This window comes from Notechis scutatus, chromosome 15 (assembly GCF_049901735.1).
Source record: "Notechis scutatus isolate UNSWTSFEM ecotype Mainland chromosome 15, rNotScu1.2, whole genome shotgun sequence".
In the NCBI taxonomy this organism is placed as follows: domain Eukaryota; kingdom Metazoa; phylum Chordata; class Lepidosauria; order Squamata; family Elapidae; genus Notechis; species Notechis scutatus.
The window spans coordinates 6,941,087-6,966,183 of record NC_142023.1 but is presented as its reverse complement, the minus strand read 5'-3'; the positions used below and the strand labels follow the sequence as shown (position 1 = coordinate 6,966,183).

Below are 25,097 nucleotides of genomic sequence, written 5' to 3'. Positions count from 1 at the left end.
TTCCTTCCTTTCCTTTCCTTTCCTTTCCTTTCCTTCCTTCCTTTCCTCCCTCCCTCCCTCCCTCCTTCCTTCCTTCCTCCCCTCCCCTTCCCTTCTTCATTCCTTCCTCCTCCTCCCTCCCCTTCCTTCTTCATTCCTCCTTCCTGTCTTCTCCTCCTCTCCTTCTTTCTTTCTCCATTCCACTTTCCTTCCTCCCTTCTCTTTCCATCTTTCCTCCCTCCCTCCCTCCACCTTCCCTTCTTTCTTTTTTCTCCTTCCCTTTCCCCCTCCCTCTTCCTTCCTTCTCTCTCTCCTCCTTCCCTCCTTGTTCCTTTTTCTTTTTCTCTCCTTCCCCCTCTCCTCCTTTCCCTTAGAATTTCCCGTAAATGAGCCTAAGCCAACTTCCCTGAAGGGCTGTGAGGGACACAGGGGCTCTGGGTGCCCCTTGGACGTCTCCCCCTTTGCGGCAGCCTTTCTGCTGCGGGGAACAGCCGGAAAAGAGACGGATGGCTTGGAAATTAAATGCAGAGTTTAACTGATAAATAATCATTCTCTATGAAAACTAATGACTTCTCTGGAGGCCCCTACGAAGATTTATTGACTCCCAGAGGTTAATATTGATCAAAACCACGGCAGGCCAAAAAAAAATAAAAAATAAAAATCAGGCCTTGGAGTAAGTATAATCTTGATATTGAAGCCTTGCTGGTGACAGGCTGGGTGATCCATCTGCCGGGACTGGCAGTTGTGGTGCCCGCTGTTTTAATGCGTCGCCATTTTGGCATGCGCCAGTTTTGCCCCTCACCAGCCCCGTTTTCGACATTTCAGTTGCTCAGTGAGAGAGAGAGAGAGAGAGAGAGAGAGAGAGAGAGTCTGCTCAGGCATGAGGAGAGGACCCTACACCTTCTGCTGGGAGGTCGCAAAGTGAGGAAAGTTCTTCAGCTTCAGAAGATACCACTGGATCAGGTGGAGAAGGGAAATCGAGGCTGGAGTTGACCTTGTCATCTTTTCCACTCGGGGTTTCGGGTGGAGCTGGAAGATCTGTGCTCCCGGAAGAGACATCTTTTTCAGTTGAAGATGGGAGATCGCTGCTTCCATAAGTCAACATTTCATCTACAGGAGACACCACATCATCCTCCAGTTCAGAAAGAAGCATGGCATCCCCTTCATTTTTCAGGAGGCCCTCTTGAGGAGAACTTAAAGGAACCGTTGTCGTTCCAGCTTCATTTATATTTTGGTTCTTGGTTGAAGAACTTTTTCGATGTTCCTCAGCCAGGTCCTTGTTGCCCACGGTTGTTTTGTTGTGTTGGAGACTGGTTTCATCCGGCTTGTGGGATACACACTCATCCACTGAACGGTTGGCACAGCCAGGTTTGTCCTCTGAAACCAGCAGGTGATCAGACGAATTTGGAAAACTATGGCACAATGAAGGCTTTGGGCCATGTAGGGGGTCTTCAGAATCTTGAGGAGCGCCAAAGTTCAGAGAAGCATCTGGTGACAATTTCACGGTTGCCTCCTGACATGGATTTTCATCCTCAACATCTTCTCCAGTTACATTAAAAGAAGGCACGGGATCCTTCTTTCCTTCAGCCTCAGGACTCTGAAATGGATCGTTGGTGGAGGAGAAAGCCATCCCTGGATCAAGTGGGCTTTGAGAAGTCGTCTCGGCCCCACCGTTTTCTGCACAGGAGAGCTCCTCAGAAGCATTCAAAGAAGTTGCACTGCTTCTCAAAGTTGGCGTATGAACGTGGTCCTTTTTTGTCACAGGAGAAGGGATCCCCTGCAGCCTTCCACTGTTGGATAATATAACAGAACCAGATTCAACCAACCTTTCTGTTCCAGGTGTGCTTTCCCAGATCTTTTCCTGGCTGCACAGAGCACACTTTGAGTCTTTTGACTCAAGATCCCGACCAGAAATTTGCCCCTGAGGTTTCTTCTCAGAGAAGGACAGAGTATTTTCTGTGCTTATTACTATCCTTGGCACCGCTGGAGCTTCGTGATGTGTAGAGACGCCCAGGTGATCAGGGAGGGGTTCCTGGAAGATGAATTCTTCAGGGAGGCTAACGTCTGTGTCTTGTAGGCCATCATCTTCTAAATCTGAAGGAGAAGGAGAACTTCCAGAGAGATTGACGAGAACTGCATAGCCCTTATGGAATTCAAGACCAGACAGTGACTTTTCTGGATAAGGACAGGAACCACGAGGTATGGAAGAAGATCCTGCAGAAGCGAAACCTGGGCTTTTGTCTAGTGGAGAACCAGGATGGTCTTCTTGGAAATTCTTGGTCAAACCCTTATTTTGTTCTTTTTCTCCTCGACTGGCTGAGTGATCTAGAAACAGCAGAAGTGTGGAAACTGATTTAATTTTAGGTCTTAATATCAGATTTCTCAGTGTTTCTCCAACCTATTATTATTTAATATTGTTCTATTAGTGCAACAACCGACTTGATACATTTTCTAAGTGAGGTTTTGCGGCAAAAATGGCATTTCATCATGCTGAAATATTGTGAATAAGTAGAGTTCTGTGGAACTGTAATTCCTGACTCAATATTTATAATTTCCTACAGACGAGGCACCTACAAGGCTAATAAATTATAGAAATGCCTCTGATAGAAGATCTGGATTTAGTTTCTATAAGCTGAATGGGAAGGCAGAAGAAATATGAACTGCTGGAAATATTTAGAGAGCAAAATCTCTCACATAGATGGATTTCTTTTTCTTTTTTTTTAAATGCAGCCTCTTAAATTATGTTGGAAATATCTCGGAAGAAAGCACATTTTTAACAGCCCAAACGGAATAAGCTCTGCCTTGTTTTCTGAAGAAGCCACATAATCATATCCCCTAATAAACTCGGACAGATTTCGGCTCTCGCGTGATTTACGCCAATGAGATGTCAAGCAGGACATTCTAGTCATCAAAGGGGAAACTGAGGCTCTTTCTGTCTGCATTAAAGGGTGATTGAAGTGGCCAGAACAAATTAGACATCACAAGCTCCGAGTTTAATTTATTATTTCCTTGAGGAGCCTTTCAGGAAGACATAATTTACAGAGGGAAGGTTAAGGAGGAAATGTTGGTTGGCAAATTGCTTAGAAAGGTTTTGTGGGTAGCCAGAAATGCTGGCTTGATTCCATCCAGAAAAATCCAACCAACCAGCCATTTTCTATTCAACTCTGGAAATAAAATTCTCTTATCCCATCACTTGAGTCCCCAAAGACTCAAGGAATTGGGGGCTTGGGGGCTCTTCCTTAAAGTTTTTTTTAATGTTTTCTTTAAAGTCTTCAATGTTTTTCAGGAGCGAACCAAAGCTATGCAGATAGCCCTTGATTTACAACAGTTCCTTTACTGACTGTTTGAACTTACGACGACACTGAAGAAAAAGTTACTTAGGGAGTGTTTTTCACGCTTACGACCATTGCATTATCCCCGTGATCGTAGTCATTAAGTGAACACTGCCATTGTTAAGGGAACCCATTCATCTGAAGGGAGAATTAATTTTTTTTGTCAGAAACTGGAAAAATGGGTTACCTGCTGTTTTTCCATCTCCAAGGGCTTGATCCTGGGTTCTCTGACCAGAAGGATCATATAGATCCTGGATTGTAGTTTCCAATACCTTTGACGGGTCTCCTTTTCCTGGTTTCCACTTGGCAGATCCTTCTGCCACCCGATTCTCCAGTGGCAAAATGTCCTTTGATTCAGCCAGATGTCTATAAAGAGACCAGCCTGAATTAATTGGAGAGGGAGTGCTGAATGCCATGTTTCTTACCTTTGGCAAGCTTTAAGATGGGTGAACTCCAACGCCCAGAATTCCGGACAAATGGCTGCCCAATCTCTTCTTAAAAGAACTGTGGTGGAGCAGTATTGCAGGCTAATTCTGCCGACTGCCAGAAGTTTGATTCTGACCGGCTTAATCAAGTACAATGTGGGCAAGAACATTTTCCAGTAATGACCGGGTGACCTTGGTGGCTTGAAATTGGGTGGATTACCTAGGCAAGTTGCCAAATATTCAAGTGGGCCAGCTCTTAACTAGAGGATGTGAGGGCACCCGTTCTAAGTCTCTTGCCTTTGACAAGGACAGGTAGTGCTTGCAACAGATAGTGGTTAGAGTGCAGCATTGCAGGCTGACTCTGCCCACTGCCAGGAGTTCAAATCCTGACTGGCTCAAGGTTGACTCAGCCTTCCATCCTTCCGAGGTGGGTAACATGAGGACCCAGATTGTTGGGGGCAATAAGCTGACTCTGTAAGCCGCTTAGAGAGGGCTGGAAAGCACTGTGAAGCGTTATGTAAGTCTTAAGCACTATCGCTATTGCTAAAAACCTCCAGTGATAAGAGCACCCATAAGTAGCAGAGACAAGCTATTCCACTGACAGGAAATTTCTCCTTATTTCTAGGTTGGACCTCTCTTTGATAAGTTTCCATCCCTTACTTCTCTTCCTGCCCTCAGGTGCTTTGGAGAATAAATCAGGCCTCTCTTCTCTGTGACAGCCACTGTCAAGTCCTTCTTTTCATTAGACTAGACATATCCAATTCCTGCAGCCGTTCTTATGTTTTAGCCTCTAGTCCCTTAATCACCTTTGTTGCTCTTGGAGGCAGAACAAGAAGCAACAGATGGAAACCAATCAAAGAGAGGACCAACCTAGAACTAAGGAGACATTTCCTGACAATAAGAACAATTAACCAGTGGAACAGAAGTTGCCTTCAGAAGTTGTGGTTGCTCTGGAAACTGTCAAAAAAGAGACTGGGCAGCCCTTTGTCTGCAATGGTGTAGGGTTGGACTAGAAGACCTCCAAGGTCCCTTCCAACTCTGTTATTCTGTTATTCATCCAGGTAGAATTGCCTGGAAGGGGAGTCACAGCAACTGGACTTATTTTCTTGTTGGCTTGAGATGTTTCCTTGTTATGGATCTTCACCAGGAGTCCAGCTAAAAGACTTCGCATTGTCCAAAACAACTAGATGGATGAGGTCCTTCTCTCTCTCTCTCTCTATCCACCACGCCAGCCAGCCCTTCCATCAGAGAGAGTGCAGTTGAAGCCAGCAATCCATTTTAAAGGTACTGGTGACCTATAATCAATAGCAGCGTGAATTATAGATCCGCTTCATGCAAAGATTTATTGGCAAGGGTCTCCATTAACCAAACAGACCGCCTCCCACGTATCCGTCCAGGCTTCTGAATGGGAAGTGACAAGGCCAGAAGGGAAATTTGTGAAAGAGAAAGGGGTGGGTATCACAAAGCAACCCCATTCATTCAAATATCTGCAAGAGGGTGGGCTTTCAAAGATCAGGACCGCTCAAGGGCAGGGGTCAAGGAGAAGATCAGCCATGGAAACCCAGGGAAAAACAACAACACCAACCCTTTGAATAAATCAAAGAGAGAAGTAATGATTCACTTCTGGGCAGTTTTATCTCAGTCCCCCTTTTCATAGACAAATTGCCTTGCTGAGATAAACACAATTAACACAAAAGCACAATGGCTACTTAGCAGCAAAGGGATGGTGAGTTCTCCTTCGTTGGTGGTCACCTGTCAGAAACGTTGCAAAAATCTTAATTTTTCACCAACATGAAGGAACGGTTCCTCACTTCTTGTCAGCTTCAGGGCTGCTCCTCCGTTCTGTTCTCCCCGAATAGGTTTTGAAAGAGGTTTCAAACTCTTCTTTTTTCGGCACTCCAACTCCTTGAGGGTTATAATTCTCAGAAACCTGGCAAGAGGAAGAGAAAACCTGTCTAACTTTCTTTAGGGTGATCTCAACTTCATTCATGCTTTGTGCGTTTGTCTGAAATGGTGAAGGGCTTCCTACCTGAGTACAGGTGTGTGTGTTGAACAGTGGTTGCCAACCAGTGGGATAGGGGACCACTGGTGGTCCGTGAGAAAATTTTGGTGGTCCACAGAGAAATGTCACCCCCAAAGCACCCCCCAAAGCAATCCAGGCTTCGTGGGAACACAAGGCTTGCGTCGCTTGCATTGCGAACAACACGAGGTAGTGAGGGGAGGGGGGAAAGGGTGGAGGGGAGAACTTGCCCCATTCACCCTACGCGCCTGACCACCGGGCTGCTTCTTTCCGCTTCTTTCTGCTTCTGCTTTTGGCTGCATGCAAGGAAAGCAGCAAAAGTCTTTCTTTCTCTCCCCCAAACTCTGCCAGAAATGAATCTTTGGGACCGTGCAAGGCATCCTGCTCCAAGAGGCTGCGCCGGTGCGACAAGTCTCACAAAGACTCATTTCTGGCGGAGTTTGGGGGAGAGAAAGAAAGACTTTGCTACTCCTGCTGCTTTCCTTGCATGAAGCCAACAGTCTCTCTTTCTCTCTCTCTCTCTCCCCCTGAGAACAGAGCTGTAGAGACCGTATCCTGCGATCCCAAATAAAGAACGATCGATCGGTAGGAAAACAGGGTAGGAAATTTTCCTGCAGACTTTTGGGGGGATTTCCCCAGGGTCTCTGGTCCACGGGATTTAAAATGATGAGTTTGGTGGTCCCTGAGGTCCAAAAGGTTGCCGACCCCTGAACTAGAAGACAGGAAGGGTGGTCCAGAGCTCCCATCTCAGGTGGCTTCTCATAATTTGAAAGCTGGAGAGGAGAAGAGCAGCAACAGCTCCTTTGGCACAGACATCACAAACCTGGTGCGGCAGCTGCTCAGCCACCTGTAGCCACAGCCGCGTGGTTGTCTTCTGCACTTCCAGGAGCTCCTTTTGCTGTTGGAGGAGAAGTTTCCGCTCCTGGTGGGCAGCTCGGCCGATGTTCTGCAGGTGTCTGATTTCTGCCTGCAGAGAAGGCGCGTGGAGAGAGACCGTGAGGCAACGCTGCACCATTTTCCACGCCCTTTTAAATGTTTTCAGTCTTGCAAGATTCTATCAATATAGCTTTGCAATTAGGACAAGAATTGGTGCTTCTGGTCTGGCTTCTTACCCGGACTACCTCGCAGGGCTAACAAACCCTCCAGCCTCACCTCCCTCCTCCATTCCCCTCCCCAGATACATCACCTGCTCTTGCTTCAGCCTAGTTAGGATGGAGAGCTGCTTCTCGGCTGTGGATGATGGGCCCCGCAAGCTGTTTGGGGAGCTGAAAGCAGGAAACAAAAGATTGAACTCAAACGTTGGGAAGTGGATTTCGATCCTTGGGATCCAGTCAACCAATGCCCCCCCTCCCCCAGGACTACACAACCTACACACATTCTCCATTGAAAGGCAGAACTGCTGCTCAGAATCCCATGCAGTTGAACGGCTAAAAAAATTAAATGATTAAATTTAAAAAAAAAACTTCTTGATGTCCAAAATACCAACTTTTGCTCTGCCTCAAATCAAGATTATAAACTCCTCCAACCAACTTCAGGACCATTTAATATCATTGATTATATCTTTTACCTTCCTACAGTCATTTAAATCAAGATCTTACTTCTTCCCTTTCCTCTTATTTCCTGTCTCTCTCTCTCTCTCTCTTTCTTTCTCTTTCTTTCTCTTTCTTTCTCTCTTTTTCTTTCTTCTTCCTTCTTCCTTCCTTCCTTCCTTCCTTCCTTCCTTCCTTTATTCCTTCCTTCCTCCTCCTTCCTTCCTTCCTCCTCCTCCTCCTCCTCCTCCTCTTCCTCTTCTTCTTCTCTTCCTCTTCCTCTTATTCTTCTCCTCCTCCTCCCCCTCTTCTTATTCTTCCTCTTCCTCTCCTCCTCCCTTTCCCTCCTTCTCCTCCTTCTCCTCTTTTTTCCTCCTCCTCTTCCTCCTCCTCCTCTTTTTCCCTCCTCCACCACCTCCTCCTCTTAACATTGCTTACCTAGAAAAAAAAAAGTGTTTGATGGAAGGCATGATGATCCCATGACATCATTTTGTGGGTCGATATTGTGTAATACCAGAGGTGTGTCAGTATTTCCGTGGTGGGAGGGGAGGTAAGCATAAGAGGGGGAACTGTGTGGGGCACAATGTATCCTCACCGCTCCCCATGCTCCAGCCAGGCCAGCTCCGCCTGGGCTTTCTCCTGGAGGGCCTTTTCCCGCAGCCGGAGGAGGGCGCTCTGGTGCCGGGCTCGCAGCTCCTCTTCCCTCAAGGATTGTTCCACCAGGGTCAGGCTAAGCCGGCCCAAGGAACTGGCTCCTCCGTAGAACTGGCTGATCTCACTCCACTGAGGACAGAAACACAGCTCAGGTAAAGATGCCCTAGATGATGCCCCGTTGCCCAGGCAACCTGTCCTCCCCCTGGACCACACAAGGGATCCAGAACCCTTCTGAAGCCTAAACCCCAGGTTAGCAAAGAGGGATGGCTACATCCCCATGGCAAATAGGGGAATGAACCCGATTCATTCGTGGGAACCCAGCCTTGGCTAACATGGTGTCAGGCCTGGAGGAAATCCAGAGGAAGGATGATGCCAAAAGGATTTGGGAATCCTTGCACCAAAATATGGTGGTTGGTTTTCTTTTTATTAATGAGGACAGTTGGCTCAGGTTATAAATGGAGAGACCCTGGCCCGTAGAATGGCCAAAAGTCGGACTCAGGTGAACAGATACAGTAACATCATTAGCACCATCATCATCATCAAAAAGGGTAGATCCGAGAGGAGACAGGAGGAAGGGCCTCAGCCCACCCCCTACCTGGCTGTTTGAATCTGTGGGCTCAGACAGATCTTCTCCAGCACTGGCTTTTCCAGGAGGCAAATTAGTTGACGGGAAAGGAAAACCGAAGGGCTGGTGCTGGGCTGTGATGAGAAGCCCACCTTGTCCTGCTGGGTTTTCTGGAGGAAAAAAAAAAGTAGAACATCCAAGCCTCCGTATTTGGCATCCCTTATTTTTTTAATGCAATGTATCTCTCTCCCTTGGTCCATCGGTATTTGTAGAGCATTGTGATAAAATGCAACAGTAATCATATATGATGCCCAAGCATACTAAATCATTAACTTTGGCTTTTCTCCAGCTCTTCCCTGAATACTCAAGATGAAATCACAAAGGTTGGGAGCCCATTGTCCATCTTGCTTTCTGCGGCTGGTCAGTTTTAGTCTCTTTGGATTTTGCACTAATCCACCTTTGGGTTTTTAGAATTCAGTTCGTGCCGTTACTTTACAAGTTTAAGAGAGAAAAATATTGGCGTGATTTAAGAAATGGAACTATGATTTTTTTTAAAATTCTTCCCTTCCTTCCTTCCCTCATCTCTCCTCCTTTCTTTCCTCCCTTCCTCCTCCTTTCTTTTCATTGCTTCCTTCCTGTCCCTTTGTCTTCCCCTTCTCCCTTCCTTCCTTCCATCCACCTATCCACCCATTCATTTTTGGCAGGCAAAATAATTTATAGTGATACTCTCCAGTTCAACCAGAAGTTGCTAGTGGAGAAACAGTGGCCTCTGCCAATTTCCATAAATGCTGAACGCCCATATTTAAGAAGGGGACAAGGTTGAGGAAGATGGGACCTCCAAAAATCTCAGGAGTTTAAAAGTTCCTTCAACCTTTTGAGACGGAAGAATGGAAGCGTCTCTGATGAAGCTAACCCAAAGAGTAGACCCAAAGAGACATATGTCTACTTATGCATTTGTTTTCTGTACATCTTACCTGGAGGTTTCTTCTGATGATTGCTTCCTTCTGTCTGGTTGTTCTTCAGAGAAGCCCTTGGAATTTCAACCAGGGTGTGGATTGACCCACTAAAATGAAAGAGAGAGAGAGAAGTGAATTCAGATGCTGGATTTTCACATAGCCGAAACAGCCTGCTCCATCCTTAAAATTGCATCTTGGAAGCATCTGGTTGTCTCACTCCCACCCACCCACACACAGTGGCCTCCACCAAACCCCCACCTATTCCAAAGAACAACTACAGCTAGTCCTCGACTTACAACATTTTGTTTTGAGACTACAAAAGCACTGAAAATGTGACTCATAGCAGTTTTTCTGTTGGCTGGGGAATTCTGGGTGTGTGATGACACCAAGGCAACACAGTCAAATAAGCAAGAAGAGGCCCTTTCTTATCTCCAACTTTGCCCCCAATGTCCAGGTTACCTTCGGCTGGAGAAAAACCTCTCCCAGGAGCAGCTTTTAAGTGGAGGAAATTCAGTCCAAAACAAAGTACATACAGACTGTAATTAAAAATCCAAACAAACCAAGCTGCAGTAATTAACTTGACAGGGCAGGAGAAGGACGTTCAGACTTGAAAGCATGGCAAAAGTCACACAGTTGGGAAAACGCCAGGAACACAGATAAGCCACGATGAGACCAGATAAATTCACAATTAAATTTGCTCCCAACAGCTTGCCACGGAACTCACGTTGCTCCCTTCTCCGTTCCTCTCTGCGTGCCCTAGGATGAAGAGGGGGTGGGCCTGGGTCTTCCTCTCAATTCCCTCTCCCTTGTTCTACCTCTCCCCTGCTCTGCCCAGCCGGACTTTGCCCTTCCCCAGTTTCCTCCACAGCCAACGGAGCCACACTCCCACTCTCTGTCGGCTACTCGGCCTCCCCCTCCGAATCAGATTCCGAGAGGGGCCTGACAGGGAGGTGAAGTCCAGCCATCTTCAAGTGGTCAGGGTTGAGAAAAAAGGGGCTTAGGAGGTGGGCTAAGAAAGCTTTTATTCTTGGGGGCCTGGGGCAGAGAACGCAGCCTGCGACACGACGACGCGGAGGCCTCGGCTAAACCGATTAGTGAGGGATGTGTGAAAACGAGGCCTTTCTTGATGGGGTGGAAGCCCAAAGCCAAGGAGATAAAGTCTGGGCAGATGTTTCCCAGGGCAGGGAGTCGAAGGAGACAGACAGGGGAGGGGCGAGTTTTTATTCCAATCAGCAATCTGCTTAGCAAAAAAAAAATCTCATTTCATTTTTCACGTTAATAAGCTTTTCCCACCCCCCTTCCCTTCTCACAGGATGACCCAGAAACAGCAGAGTGGGAGAGAGCGAAAAGGAGTGGAGGGAGAGGAATGGCTTATAAACCGGAGCGTGGGGATGATCTATCTATCTATCTATCTATCTATCTATCTATCTATCTATCTATCACTATATCTATCATCTATCTATCACTATATCTATCATTATCTATCTATCTATCTATCTATCTATCTATCTATCTATCTATCTATCTATACTATATCATCTATCTATCACTATATCATCTATCTATCTATCTATCTATCTATCTATCTATCTATAACTATATCATCTATCTATCACTATATCTATCACTATATCTATCATCTATCTATCTATCTATCTATCTATCTATCTATCTATAACTATATCATCTATCTATCACTATATCTATCTATCTATCTATCTATCTATCTATAACTATATCTATCATCTATCTATCTATCTATCTATCTATCTATAACTATATCATCTATCTATCACTATATCTATCATTATCTATCTATCTATCTATCTATCTATCTATCTATAACTATATCATCTATCTATCTATCACTATATCACTATATCTATCACTATATCTATCTATCTATCTATCTATCTATCTATCTATCTATCTATCTATCTATCTATCTATCTATCTATCTATCTATCTATCTATCTATCTATCTATCTATCTATCTATCTATCTATCTATCTTCTTCCCTTTCTCAGAGGGCAAATCTTGCCTAGAGAGGTGTCCCATGTGCTGCAGCATTTCAGGGACCTGCTTTAAAAAGAACAATATGTGTTGTTCTGTGCACCAAGCAACCTTGCAAGGGCACATTTCATTGTGACTTCAATACGGAAGAAAGGATGAAACGCTTCTTCCTGCCTTTCTGCTGTCCAGGGCCCAACAATTATCTGCCATCAGTCCCACAATTCAGGTAGTCCTTGACTTATGACCATAGTCCAGGCCTGAACTTCCCTCGCTAAGTGAGGTGTACTAATTTAACAACTGCGGTGATTCACTTAGCCAAGGTGGCAAGCAAAACCGTAAAATTGGGGCAAGACTCGCGCGACAAATTTCTCCCTCAGCAACGTAAATTTGGGGCTCAGTTGTGGCGGTGAGGGCAACCTGTACATGACCCTTTTTGCATGGTCCTTAAATGTATCACTGTGATTGTGAGGAGGATTATATGGTCATTAAGTGAATCTGGCTTCCTGTCATGCCTCTGTCGGAATCTGATTTGGAGGGGGAGGCTGAGCAGCTGACAGGGAGTGGGAGTGTGGCTCCGTTGGCTGTAGAAGAAACTGGGAAAGGGCACAGTCTGGCTGGCAGAGCAACGGAGAGGTAGAGCAAGGGAGAGAAAATTCAGAGGAAGACCCAGGCCCACCCTCTGTTCATCCTAGGGCACGCAGGAAGGGATGGAGAAGGGAGCAACGTGAGTTGCGTGGCTTACGGGGGAAGAAAGGGCCCTGATTCCCTTCATTAGCTGGAGCTGGGAACACAGTGTTTAAAAAGGGAAGCTGCACACAGCAAAGTTGTTGAGAGCAAATCGTGAATTATCTGGTATCGTTGAGGCTTATCTGTGTTCCTGGCGTCTTCCCAACTGTGTGTGTTTTGTTGGCCTTTGAAGCCTGCAATTCCTTCTCCTGCCCTGTCTAGTTAATTGCTGCAGCTTGGTTTGTGTGGGTTTTTATTTACAGTTTGTATGTACTTTGTTTTCGGACTGGATTTCCTCCACTTAAAGACTGTTCTTGGGAGAATTTTTTTCTCCAGCCGAAGGGAACTGGACATTGGGGGCAAATTTGGAGGTATTAAAGGGACTCTTCTTACTTATGTGACTGTGTTGCCTTTGTGCCACGCCCCAGATCATCCATTGTCTTTGCTGGCCAGAAATCGACTGATCGATTGACTGAAGGTCGCAAATGGGGATGATGTGACTATTGTATGCTGCAATGGTCATAAATAAATTCCAGCTGCCAACCCTCCGAAATCTGATCACATGACCGTCCATAGCATAACTCTAAGCACCCTGTTCGGTCATGAAGTCCCTTTGTCCAGTGCCGTCACAACTTCAAATGGCCATTGCATTAAACAAATTTAATTTCACATTCAATGAAATTGACCATCCAACCTTGATATACAGTATAATTCCTTCTCTCTGTATCCAAAAGCTGGAACACGGAAGGACAGGATCCCAGCTCAGCTCGTGCACATTTAAAATTGAGTGAAACCAACTGCAGTAAATAAATCTGCGGGATCCAATTGGTTAATCTCTCATTCAGATTGAGCAGAAAAGGGATCAGCGGGGATTTAGAGGAGCTAGATAATCAAGAGACTTCGGTTCTGTCCCTACCATATGCTGAAACAGATTCTCCCGGCCCAGGAATTATTGCTAGAAGGGTGGCATAATTGAATATCCCCATTTTTACCCAGAGAAGGTTCTCGGGAGCAGGGCAGGACATTCAGAAAGGATGATGGGCATTGTAGTCGTGAGAAAGCTTCACGCCAGAGCAAATTCCGGGGGAAGAAAGCGAAAGAAAGGAAAAAGACGGCCTGGTTCTGCTAACATACATCACTTACCTGGCTTTGGGGTAACCTGTGGTTTAACCCCAGCCAATGATGGCTTATGAAGTCAACCATGGTTGAACATGCTTGGTGGAGAAGCAGTGGAGGTAGACAGTGGGAGAAAAATGTTACTTGAAACACAAAAAAAGGTGATTTTTTTTTTCATTCTCATCCTCAGATGAGTGGTTCTCCGAACTACTCAAAATTTCCGCTAGCGGTTCTCCAGAACTGGTCAGAACCTACTGAATACCACTTCTGGTCCCCACCTTTGACAACCTGGAGTTCCTGGCCTCCAAGAGGTTGCCAAATTGCTGGCAGTCGGGTTGGGTGAGGCTGCTAGGATTTGTAGTTGAGGAATATCAGAAGGCCCCCATTTCCGGCTCAGAACACCTGAGATTTACCTGAGAATAACCTGGGCACCTTTGCAAAGAGGCCCCATTAAGCAGGTCAACAGCCCCATCTTGTGGGCACCTGTGAAACTGCACAAGAGCTGGCTTTTGCTTACCTTCCAGTGAAGACGCTGGCTGGGGGGCCAGGTGGGCCCTTCTCCCCAAATCCCATCTCTGAAGCAGGACCTTGGGAAGAACGACACAAGTTCTTAACTGATTTGGGTAAACTTAATTTTGTTTTTATATATTGTGGTTAACTTCCTGAAGTGTCAGTTTTGGTTGTCATGCAGGCAGGAAGAAGGGAAGGAGACAGAGAGTGAAGGGAGGAAAAGAGATAGGAAAGAAAAAGAGAGAAGGAAGGGAAGGACAGAGAGGAGAGGAAGGAAGGAAGAAGGAAGGAAGGAAGGAAGGAAGGAGGGGGAAGGAAGAGAAGAAGGGGAAGGAGGAAGGAAAGGAAGGAAGGAAAAGGAAGGAAGGAAGGAAGGAAGGAAGGAAGGAAGAAGAAGAGGAAGGAAGGAAGGAGAGGAAGGGGAGGAAAGGGAGAAGAAGGAAGGAGAAGGAAGGAAGGAAGGAAGAGAAGGAAGGAAGGGAAGGGAAGGAAGGAAGGAAGGAAGGAAGGAAGGAAGGAAGGAAGGAAGGAAGGAAATAAGGAAATAAATCATCTTGAAATCCACATGCAGGAAATTTTGTTCTGCATTGAGCCCAGTAGAGATTTCACATTTCACAGGGCAATGCAGGAAGCTTCTCTACCCACCTTCCTTCAGCTCTTTTGCTTCAATCCTGCTTTGCCTTCTTTCAGCCAAGTCCATCTGCTTCACTTCAAGGCCGCCCCCATCAGTTGGCAGAAGATGTTGGATGATCCCCTCTTTGACCATTGGGATGCCTAACCCCTTCTCGAGACCAGCCCTTTCTTGAGGACACGTTGGTGGATTCAATAAAGGTCTTGAACCCCAAACAGACTCTGCCTCTTCGGGAGCATCAAACTTCTCAAGAGGAACTCCAGGTGGAGTAGTCACCTGAGACCTCTTAGATGGCGTTCCAGGTGGACATCCTTGGTCCCTTGAGGCCTTGTTGGCTTGTAACCTCTCCATTTCTCTCCCCAATCGCTCATTGAGATCTTTAGCTAAGTTGTGGATGGCCTTCACTCTGTCTTGCTTTCTTCTGTAAGAAGGGGAGGTAGAGATGTCCAAGGAGAATGGCGTCTCCATGCCAATAACTTTCTCTCTCCAGAGATGAAAAGGACTCGGAGAGCAATGGCTTGCCCAAGAGGAGGAGATGTCTACCTGTTTGAGTTTCAGAGGGCTCTTCAGTTGACCTTCAGGGATCACTGAGGTGCATAATCCCAGCATTGGAGCCACTTGTCCTGTTTTGTCCATCCTTGGCTCCAAGTCCGACACACTAATGGAACAACAACGGAATTCCAAAGAAAAGAACACATCAAATCTCTTTTCTTATTCTTGAACAACCAATAAATCCAATGTTACAGTTCGAATAACGCCTCATGTTTTTAAAACTGTTTTATACTTCTGGAATTATAAGACTCCCAGAGTCCCTTGGTTGAGTTGGGTGGCTATAGAAATTAATTAATTAAATACCTCTGCCGCATCTCTGCATGCTTAAGCAACTGGAAATCATTGTCACGTACCTGTTGAATTTTGGCTCCTTCCTTAGCAGAGCCCATGATACTCGACAAACCCCTTTGGGGTCAGTGCTTCCTGGAGGCTGTCCACTTGGGTATTTCTAAAATTTAAAACAAGAAGAATGATTTTATATTAATTTTATATTTCATTTCTATTCTATTCTATTCTATTCTATTCTATTCTATTCTATTCTATTCTATTCTATTCTATTTTTCTATTCTATTCTATTCTACTCTACTCTACTCTTATCACAAATGCATCATTCCAGCTGCCCAAATTTTGATCCACAGAGACCCTGCGATGGGCGCAAATGCGAGAAAGTTCTAAGTTGCTTTTTTTCCATATGTTGTAACTTCACTCATTAAATGAATGGTCAGAAGTGGAGGGGTCCCTGTACTTTTCTCTCCCCGAAAACTATCAGATGAGTTCATGCAACACAGTAGACTAAATATGGTTGGAAGCTTTGCACCTCATTTCCTGTGAGCGCACCCAACTGGATGAATTTCAATAAATTACAGTTTAGCGTCTTACACAAACTGCTGGTGTGGGCTGCGGTTTCTGAGATAACATTCAACTGCATGGCTTAGACAGGACTCAATCTTAGCATGGGACTTTCTAACAAAAGCTTTCCTTCATTTGTGACTTCTTTCCCACCACAATGTCCTTACCAAATCAAGAATGTTCTTGGTGGGTGTTATGGAAACCCAGTCTTCTCTCGGCTGTTCTGCACAACGGTTTCTTCTGCTGGCTGCTTCTCTCTGTTTTCGGTAGACCTCTTGAAGTTTCTTGTTTCTCTCTTCTTGGGCTTGCTTTGAGGTCCTCCTCTCTTCTTGGAGCCTCCTATTTCTCTCAGCGGCCTTCTGGTCCATAAACTCACGTAGCTGTTCGGGGCTATAGGGCTTCTTCCTGGCCTCCGCCAATGTGGTTGTGGGTTGGCGTTCTTTCTTCCATCCATTCTGTCTTCCCTCACCAGACCTGGAGGTCTTTCTCATGCCCGTCATCTTAGCAGGTGCACTTTGGATCTTAGGAGAAGGTGTGGTCTTCAATCCATCAGAGGAACCCTTTGTAGATCCTGTTTTTCTGGCTCTCTCTGCTGATCTTGGATGGTTTTCATTCTTCTTCTCTGTATCTGGAGCTTTCTGATGCCTTCTGGTCCATTTCTGTGTCCAGCCAGGATCCTTCCATTTATGGTTTAGTTGGGTGGCGTGTCTCTCTTGTTTTGTCTTCTTCGTCTCAGGCTGGGATAGTGTGAACGGATCCCCCTGAGATTCTGTGGGGGGAAAATGCACACCCAATTCAGTCCTGTTGTCCGCCGTCCCAATTTGGTCGATTAGGAAAGAAAGACCCTCAGAATTATCAGTAATGAAAGCACACCAGGACTCAGAACTGATTGCTCCCAGGAGGAAAACCTCCCCTGCTCTCCTCTCCTTGGCTAGAAATTTAGGAACTAATTGATCAAAAGAGGGAGAAAACAAAACACATGATGAACTTCTATGCATATCTTGTGTTTTTTTTTTTCTGAATGTCTCCTTTTTGGAAATGTATTCTGTGCACTTGGTGGAAAGAAGGAAGGGAGGGAGAGAGGGAGGAGAGAAGAAGGAAGGACAGTTGGTAGGCAGGAAAAAATGAAGGGGATGAAAAGAAAGGAAGGAGGGAAGGGAAGGGTAGACATTATCTTTCCATGCCCCTCATATCATGACAATTTGATGAGAACTCCCTTCAGCAAGACCTGAACCAGAATAAATGAAATATATAAGCTTTTATATGTATCTAAAAGTACCTTGGAGGGGCTCCTTTGCTTTGCTTTTCAGTTCAGTTTTCAGATTTGGATAGTTCAGTGGTGGGCCAAGAATGTTTCTAGCCAGTTTTTGGCCTTCCCTCCAAGCAGATACTCCAAATAAAGCAACAGCTGGAATTTAAACAGAGAAAGCTTTCAGAAACAGGCAGAGGCCATGAGAAAGACGGAAGGAAGGAAGGAAGGAAGGAAGGAAGGAAGGAAGGAAGGAAGGAAGGAAGGAAGGAAGGAAGGAAGGAAGGAAGGAAGGAAGGAAGGAGGGAGGACTGGGCATGAGGGAGGGAGGGAGGAAGAAGATTGGGAGGGAGGGACGAAGGAAGGAGAAGAATGAGAGGGAGGGATGGAGGGAAGGAGGAAGGAAGGAAGGCAAAATTTATTTGTCAAGCAAGTATTAGATAACAGGTATAAGTATAAGCATGGTTATGAATACATGAAATGGATACGAATAAAAAAGAAACAAAGGACAGGGACAGTAGGCACGTTGATGCGCTTATGTACCAACAATAAATGAAAAATAAAATAAATGAAAGAAGGTGGGAAGAGAGGGAAGGAGACAGGAAAGATAAGAAATAAAGAAAATCAGCTAAAAAAAGAGGAGGGAAAAGCAACTTTCAAAGTTTTCAACAATTATAAACCAATCCATGGCTGGCTCAGGAATTCTGCGAGTCATAGTCCACAGGTCATAATCTAAAGGAAACCTCCCACTCACCCCACACAAAAAAAATGCATAACTCCTTCAATGCACAAAAATGCACAACTATCAGGGATAGTTGTTCACAAAAAAACAACAACAACCCCTATGATGTTAGGCGGCTCTGCAAAGAGAAATTAACCTTGACACTTGGAGATCCAATATGAGAAATGTTACCAAACTAGGATTGACGGTAGCTGGCAGAGCAAGAAGGCTTCTGGCGCCCCCTGCTGGAGGTTCAGAACTATGAGTCTGTTTGGCCAAGTCCCTTGGCCAAGAGCATCCCAGGGCTAAAAGCCACCGGATTGGGCCCAGCAATGCTGGCTCCTCTTTCCATGAATATTTTACCCCCAGGTTGACTTAATTTTTTGTTAACTGCTGCAAATCTCCAATTCATCAAACCTCTGGGTGCTTTTCCTCCGACCTGCGACCCCTCATTCATCTCCCCTACCTCGTCACTGACAGCACTTAATGGCCGGCCAAGCCTTCCAGGGACGCTGACAGCTACAATGATGGATGCCTCGCGTAGCCCCGGGACAATTATGACCTGCCCTCTTAGCAGGGAGACCCCGGCCATTTTTCAAACAATCCATTACAAAAAGCAGGAGGGGGCAAGGCTGGAGGGTGGGGGTGGGGGGAGACAGCTGGGGAAAATTATTAAATTAAATTATTTACTTTTAATTCCTTCCTTCTCTTTTGCTTTTCCACCTTTCTTCCCTTCCCTATCTCCTTCCTTCCTTTCCTTCCTTTCTTTCCTTCCTTCCTTCCCTCCCTCCCTTTCCTTCCTTCCTTCCTTCCTGCCTTCCCTCCCTCCCTTCCTTCCTTCCTTCCTTCCTTCCTTCCCTCCCTCCCTCCCTTCCTTCCTTCCCTCCCTCCCTTTCCTCCCTCCCCTTCCCTCCCTCCCTCCTTCCTTCCTTCCTCCCTTCCTCCCTCCTTCCCTCCCTCCCTCCCTCCCTCCCTCCCTTCCCTTCCCTTCCCTCCTTCCTTTCCTTCCTTCCTTCCTCCCTCCCTCCCTCCCTCCCTCTCTTTCCTTCCCTTCCTCCCTCCCTCCCTTCCTTCCTTCCTCCCTCCCTCCCTCCCTCCTCCCTCTTTCCTTCCCTCCCTCCCTTCCCTTCCCTTCCCTTCCCTTTCCTTCCTTCCTTCCTTCCTTCCTTCCTTCCTCCCTCCCTCCCTCCTTCCTTTCTTCTTTCCTTCTTGCCTGCCTGCCTGCCTTCCTGTCTTGAGCAGAAAGCTGGACTAGTGGATCTTCAAGGCCCCTCCCTATCCACGATTCTATCTGCCTGCCACCATTGACAGCATCCAAGTCTCTCCCTTTGCCTTTCAGCCCTACCATTTCCCTCCCCTGTCTTCTTTTGGCCCAGAGAGCTGCCCTCCATATCGACCATTAAACCATTTTCTGGGTCTGTCAAGTGACCTCACCTCTCTCTTTCTCCGCCTTCCGGGAAGAAGATGCGGAGTTCTGGCCGGTTCTGAGTTTCTTTCCTGTTCTTTCACTGGGACCTTCGCCAAAGAGAAAAGGTCACACATGATATTTATTTGATTTGTCAAATCGCTTAACAAGATAATAGGCATCAGTATAAACATGAGTAAGAATACAGGAAATAGGTACAAATAAACAGGGGACAATAGGACAGGGACGGTAGGCACAACGGTGCGCTAATGGACGCCCCTTACAGACCTCTTAGGAATTGAGTGAGGTCAATAGTGGATAGTTTGAATATGGGTGACCAAGAGGAGACGCGACGGGAAAGGGTTGTGTACAGTTAAACCAGACTCTGCCTTCCATCCTTCTGAGGTTGGTAAAACGAGGACCCAGATTGTTGGGGGCAATAGGCTGACTCTGTCACCCACTTAGAGAGGGCTGCGAAGCACTGGGAAGCTATATATAAGTCTAGGTGCTGTTGCAATTGCTATTAAAAATGAATGCATGCAGCTCTACGGACACAACAAGGCCACCACTCATGTTCCAAGCTCAGGCAAGCCACAGCTTAGGGAGCAAGGAAGGGGACTTGCGTGGAAATATGCAGGAGCTGTTACTTAAGCAAAAGAGGTTGAACTGGTTTTTTTTTAAAAAAAAAGTCCGGAACAACACGATATTGTCTAGAAGCATCTCGGGCCGACGTCTCCCTGACTCATTGGCGCATAAGAAGGGGAGAGGGTTCATCATAATCACATTTGAAAGATTCGGTCGTAACCAGCCTCGGTCGAATTTGTTCTTGTGGTTTCACAATCAGAACTGTCCCGTGGGGGCTGATAGCAGAGCTCCCTCCCATTTCGAAAGCAGACAAGAATAAGGCATCCTAGACCAGGGATTGCCAACCAGTGGGCCAGGGGCCACTGGTGGTCCGCAATAAAATTTGGGTGGTTCACAGAGAAATGTCACCTCCAAAGCAATTAATCCAGGCTGTGCAGGAACACAAGGCTTGCATTGCTTGCGTCGAGAACAGCACGAGATAGTGAGGGGAGGGGGGAAAGGGTGGAGGGGGGGGGGAAACTTGCTCCACTCGCCCCACACGCCTGGCCTGGCCACTGGGCTGCTTCTTTCTGCTTCTTTCTTCTGCTTTTGGCTGCACGCAAGGAAAGCAGCAAAAGACTTTCTTTCCCTCCCCCAAACTCCGCCAGAAATAAGTCTTTGGGACCCTGCAAGGCCTCCTGCTCCAAGAGGCTGCACCAGCAAAGACTCATTTTTGGCGGAGTTTGGGGGAGGGAAAGAAAGACTTCTGCTGCTTCTGCTGCTTTCCTTGCATGAAGCCAAAAGTCTCTCCCTCTCTCTCTCTCCCCCGAGAACAGAGCTGAAGATGGTATCCTGCGATCCCAAATAAAAAAAATATGATCAATTGGTAGGAAAACGGGGCGGGGAACTTTCCTGCAGGCTTTTGGGGGGATTTTCCCAGGGTCTCTGGTCCGTGGGATTTAAAATTATGAGTTCGGTGGTCCCTGAGGTCCAAAAGGTTGGCAACCTCTGTCCTAGACTAACCTGGGCAGGCTGGAGCCGAGAAGGCCCCAGCTTTGCAGACCTTCCTCTTCAGAGGTTTCACGCTCCGAGATTCCCCTTCCAAGGGGAGACTCCGGCTGTTCTTTTCGGGAAGGTGAGGGATGCATTTGCGCCGCTGGGCAAGGATCAATTTCTTCAGAGCCCGCAGCTTCTTATCACAAGGGCTGTTCTCCTTCAGACACCTGATCCTGCATGCCAGGGATCGAGACAGGGCAGGAGGCGAGCGCAGAGGGTCATTCCAAGGGACGCCATCTGCAGCCAGAGAAGAGACCCTCCTTTCCTGGTGGACGGAGGAGGGTCGGTTGACTCTTTCTTGCCCTGACGCATGGGCCCGGCTCCAGAATTCAGGACCCAACATTGGTTCTGTGGAGAGTAAGGAGGATGTCAAGAGATTTTTTTTAAAAAAAAACCTTCCAGTGGAGAGGTTCATAGTCTATTCTACCAAACAGAGCTTACATTTAACAGTATAACAGAGTTAGAAGGGACCTTGGAGGTCTTCTAGTCCAACCCCCTTATTTATCATTAAAGGTTGGCTTTCTTTCTTTATTTTATTTACTAGAACACTGGGCCATATCTAGCAAGATGAAATTCAATGTAGAGAAAAGTAAAGTATACTTGCCTATACTCAGGCAAGAAAAACCAAAAGTGGACATATAGACTGGGTGAAACCAGACTCAATGGCAGTAACTGTGAGAGGGATCTTGGAGTCTTAGTGGACAAGCAGCTAAATAGGAGCCAGCCGTGTGCAGCAGCCGCCAAAAAAGGCCAACACAATCCTAAGTTGTATTAACAGGGGGATGCAATCAAGATCAAGGGAGGTACTAATACCACTCTATAAAGCCTTAGTAAGACCACACCTAGAGTGCTGCATCCAGTTTTGGTCACCACAATGTAAAAAAGATGTTGAGACTCTAGAAAAAGTACAGAGAAGAGCAACCAGGATGATTAGGGGACTAAAGACTAAAACATATGAAGAACGGTTACAGGAACTGGGCATGGCTAGTCTAGTGAAGAGAAGGACCAGAGGAGGCAGGATAGCATCTTCCAATATTTGAGGGTTGCCACAGAGAGGAGGAAGGGGTCAAGCTATTTTCTAAAGCACCCGAAGGCCAGACAAGGAATAATGGATGGAAACTGAACAAGGAGAGATTCAACCTGGAAATAAGGAGAAACTTTCTGACAGTGAGAACAATCAACCAATGGAACAGAAGTTGCCCTCAGAAGTTGTGGGAGCGCCATCACTTGAGGCTTTCAAGAAGAGATTGGACTGCCATTTGTCATAAATGGTGTAGGGTCTCCTGCTTGGGCAGGGGGTTGGACTAGATGACCTATAAGGTCCCTTCCAACTCTGATTATCTGTTATCTGTTAACTTACTGAGAATATTTATATGGCTGCCGAATAAACTGCAGCTCAGAAATAAAACTATTACCAAACGGAATAATGGCCCCACCCACTACCCCGTTGATAACAAACAAACCAACGGCTTTCTTGGTGTGACCAAAACCACACCACAAAGTCCCCCAGGCCATTGTCAACAGCGTCACATGGACTTCCAATTTCCACCGCTTCTCTCCCTTCTTCCGGTCCACGGAGGGAGAACAAATGGTGCATTTTGGACTCTCGTTCAGAGGCTGGCAGTTAAAAAGCTTCTGGTGCATGTTTTCACTCCCAGCAGCTGTGTTTACAAAACACATGCCTGGGCATGCCAGAAACCGGTGGTGATGACCCAAGGTGATTTTTCTCCATAACCTCTGCCATGGACGTGGAGAAGGGGAACTCATGCAGCCCAGCCTTCCGTGGCTCAGGTGGCCGACAGACCTTTGGTTGCGATGTCACAGGCATCGACCAAGAGCCTCCTATTCCACTCTTGGTCCCACCACTTGCTCCGTAAGAGATGCGGGTGGGGATTTATGAGCAAAGAAGGAGCCCTGGCTTCTGTTTACACATTTCTACATCACCCGTTATGGCTCAGGGTTATGAATTCAACAGCCACGGATGGTCTTTTTACCTTGTGACATCAGCCTGTAAATAAGGCAGCCAAATGGCATAAATCCCAATAAAAAATCTCTCTGTAACTTCAAGAGTTGAACTGTGGAGTCCTTGGTGCTCTCTCGGGCTGGTGGTTTGCTTGCAAAACATTTCATGACCCAACTAGGCCATCATTGCAACCGAGGGTGCGGTTTTGCTCCCCGCTTTATAAACTGTAGTGTGCCCAGCCAGGGTTATTTTGAGGTTTGGTCTTTGGTGTCTTCTTGATTAGAGTTATTGTTCTCTGCTGGATTGTTTGTTTGGCATTAACCCTTGTTCATTTGTGTGTGTTGACTACTGAAAGAGATGTTCTCGCTTTTGGAAAGGAGATGTTCTCTTTATAGAATTAGAATAGAATAGAATAGAATAGAATTTAGAATAGAATAGAATGCCTCCGAGATTAGAACAGAACAGAATAGAATGGCTAGAATCTTTGGAAGGAATGATAGAATAGAATAAATAGAATAGAATAGAATAGAATAGAATAGAATAGAATAGAATAGAATAGAATAGAATAGAATTTAGAATAGGGTAGGATAGGATAGAATAGAACAGAAGATAGGATAATATAGAAATAGAATAGAATAGAATAGAATAGAATAGAATAGAATAGAATAGAATAGAATAGAATAGAATAGAATAGAATAGAATAGAATTCTTTATTGGCCAAATGTGATTGGACATACAAGGAATTTGTCCTGGTGCAAATACTCTCAGTGAACATAGAAGAAAAGATACATTCGTCAAAAGTCAAGAATCATAAGTACAACACTTAATAATAGTCATAGGGTATAATAAGCAATCAAATCATACTAGGAAACAGTCAATCTAACTCGTAAGGATACAAGTGACAACGTTACAGTCATACAGTCACAAGTGGGAGGGGATGGGTGATAAAGAGTGATGAGAACATTAATAGTAATAGTAGTGCAGACTTTGTAACTAGTTGGACAGTGTTGAGGGAATTATTTGTTTAGCAGAGTGATGGCGTTCGAGGGAAAACTGTCCTTGTGTCTAGTTGTTCTGGTGTGCGGTGCCCTATAGCGTCATTTTGAGGGAAGGAGTTGAAACAGTTTATGTCCAAGATGTGAGGGGTCTGTAGATATTTTCACAGCCCTCTTTTTGACTCATGCAGTTTATACAGGTCCTCCATGGAAGGCAGGTTGGTAGCCATTGTTTTTTCTGCAGTCCTAATTACTCTCTGAAGTCTGTGTCTGTCTTGTTAGGGTTAAAGCACCTAAAGGTACTAAAAGCTATATCTCAAAGTCACAGCTGCATGCAAAAGAATAGTGGATTATTCTGCTCTGAGCAGGGGCTGGAGTAGATGACCTCCCGCCGTGCCACTCGATAATTCTATGGTCTTTGGGGAGGAACCCGTATAGACACTTCGCAAGAGGGGAAGATGCTTTACATTTGCAAAGCGTCACTTTTTACCAGGGGACGAAGTTCCCGAGTCAAGAGTCACAACAAACTTGCTCAGGAGTTATTGGGAATGTGGCTGAATTGATGCAAAACACCCAGGAACATCGGCTTCCCTCTCTAGCTGGTCCCTCTCAGGGGTGGGTGGGGTTAGGGACAGAGCATAGGGGTGCTGCGTGGATGCTAAGGACCGTTCACAGCTGCCTTACCTGCTTTTCAGCCAGGTAAACCCTCCAACGAACCTTCCCTTCTCGCTTCCTTCTCCCTCTAAGCAAACAGCAGCTCTGAAGGCAGTGGAGGGACAGGCAGGAGCCCTGAATGGCGGCGGGAGAGGCGGGAGAGGACACACCTTTGTTTGGGGGCAGGTACCCAGGGTAGCTGACAAAAGAAATGCACACTCACCGCCCCAACAGGCTTCTCTGCTGCTCAGTTGGCCAGCAAGAGCCCAGGATAGGAAGGAGGAAGAGGGTCAAACAGAAAGGGGCACAAGAGGAGACACACAAGAGGAGGGGAACCCCACCTAATGGATGCACTCCTCCTGCGCCCCCAAAGTTAGTACACCGTCCTTCTCTGGGGCTCAGCCTTGGGTGATTTCAGGGGTGTGATTACAGAAAACCCTGATTGAATGGACCATTCAGGGAGTCTGTTAAATCTGAGTGCCAGTTAAATCAGAATGTTCCTTGCAAGGGTTCAGTGGCGCCGCGGAGGGAATCTTGCTCAGGTTTTCTGAACCCCAATATGTTAGTCTGCAGGCTATTTATCAACTTTTCCTTGCAATTAAGTGCCTTTCTCAGAGTCAAGTTATTTATTTA

General features: G+C 46.1%; 1 protein-coding gene across 1 annotated transcript; it reads right to left on the bottom strand.

The window, feature by feature from the left end:
- Window positions 1-816: 816 nt before the first annotated feature.
- On the bottom strand, window positions 817-24,595 carry CCDC187 (coiled-coil domain containing 187). Its single transcript, XM_087944271.1, has 16 exons — window positions 24,495-24,595; window positions 20,820-21,200; window positions 19,262-19,342; window positions 17,137-17,265; window positions 16,025-16,626; window positions 15,362-15,456; window positions 14,471-15,114; window positions 13,833-13,902; window positions 9,479-9,567; window positions 8,535-8,674; window positions 7,881-8,068; window positions 6,943-7,021; window positions 6,580-6,723; window positions 5,548-5,666; window positions 3,499-3,677; window positions 817-2,304 (listed from the first exon to the last, which is right to left on the bottom strand). The coding sequence occupies exons 2-16, from the start codon at window positions 21,193-21,195 to the stop codon at window positions 854-856; spliced, it is 4,386 nt and encodes a 1,461-aa protein (XP_087800397.1). The 5' UTR covers window positions 21,196-21,200; window positions 24,495-24,595; the 3' UTR covers window positions 817-853.
- Window positions 24,596-25,097: the final 502 nt, after the last annotated feature.

Bases quoted from the DNA above. Each gene is read 5' to 3' on its own strand.
- CCDC187 (XM_087944271.1), bottom strand. From the start codon at position 21,195: ATGTTGGGTCCTGAATTCTGGAGCCGGGCCCATGCGTCAGGGCAAGAA. The intron at 7,022-7,880 runs GTGAGGATACAT...TCCTGCTTTCAG, and splicing joins TGGCTGGAGCATGGGGAGCG to CTCCCCAAACAGCTTGCGGG. The intron at 2,305-3,498 runs GTAACCCATTTT...TGCTGTTTCTAG, and splicing joins TGGAGATGGAAAAACAGCAG to ATCACTCAGCCAGTCGAGGA.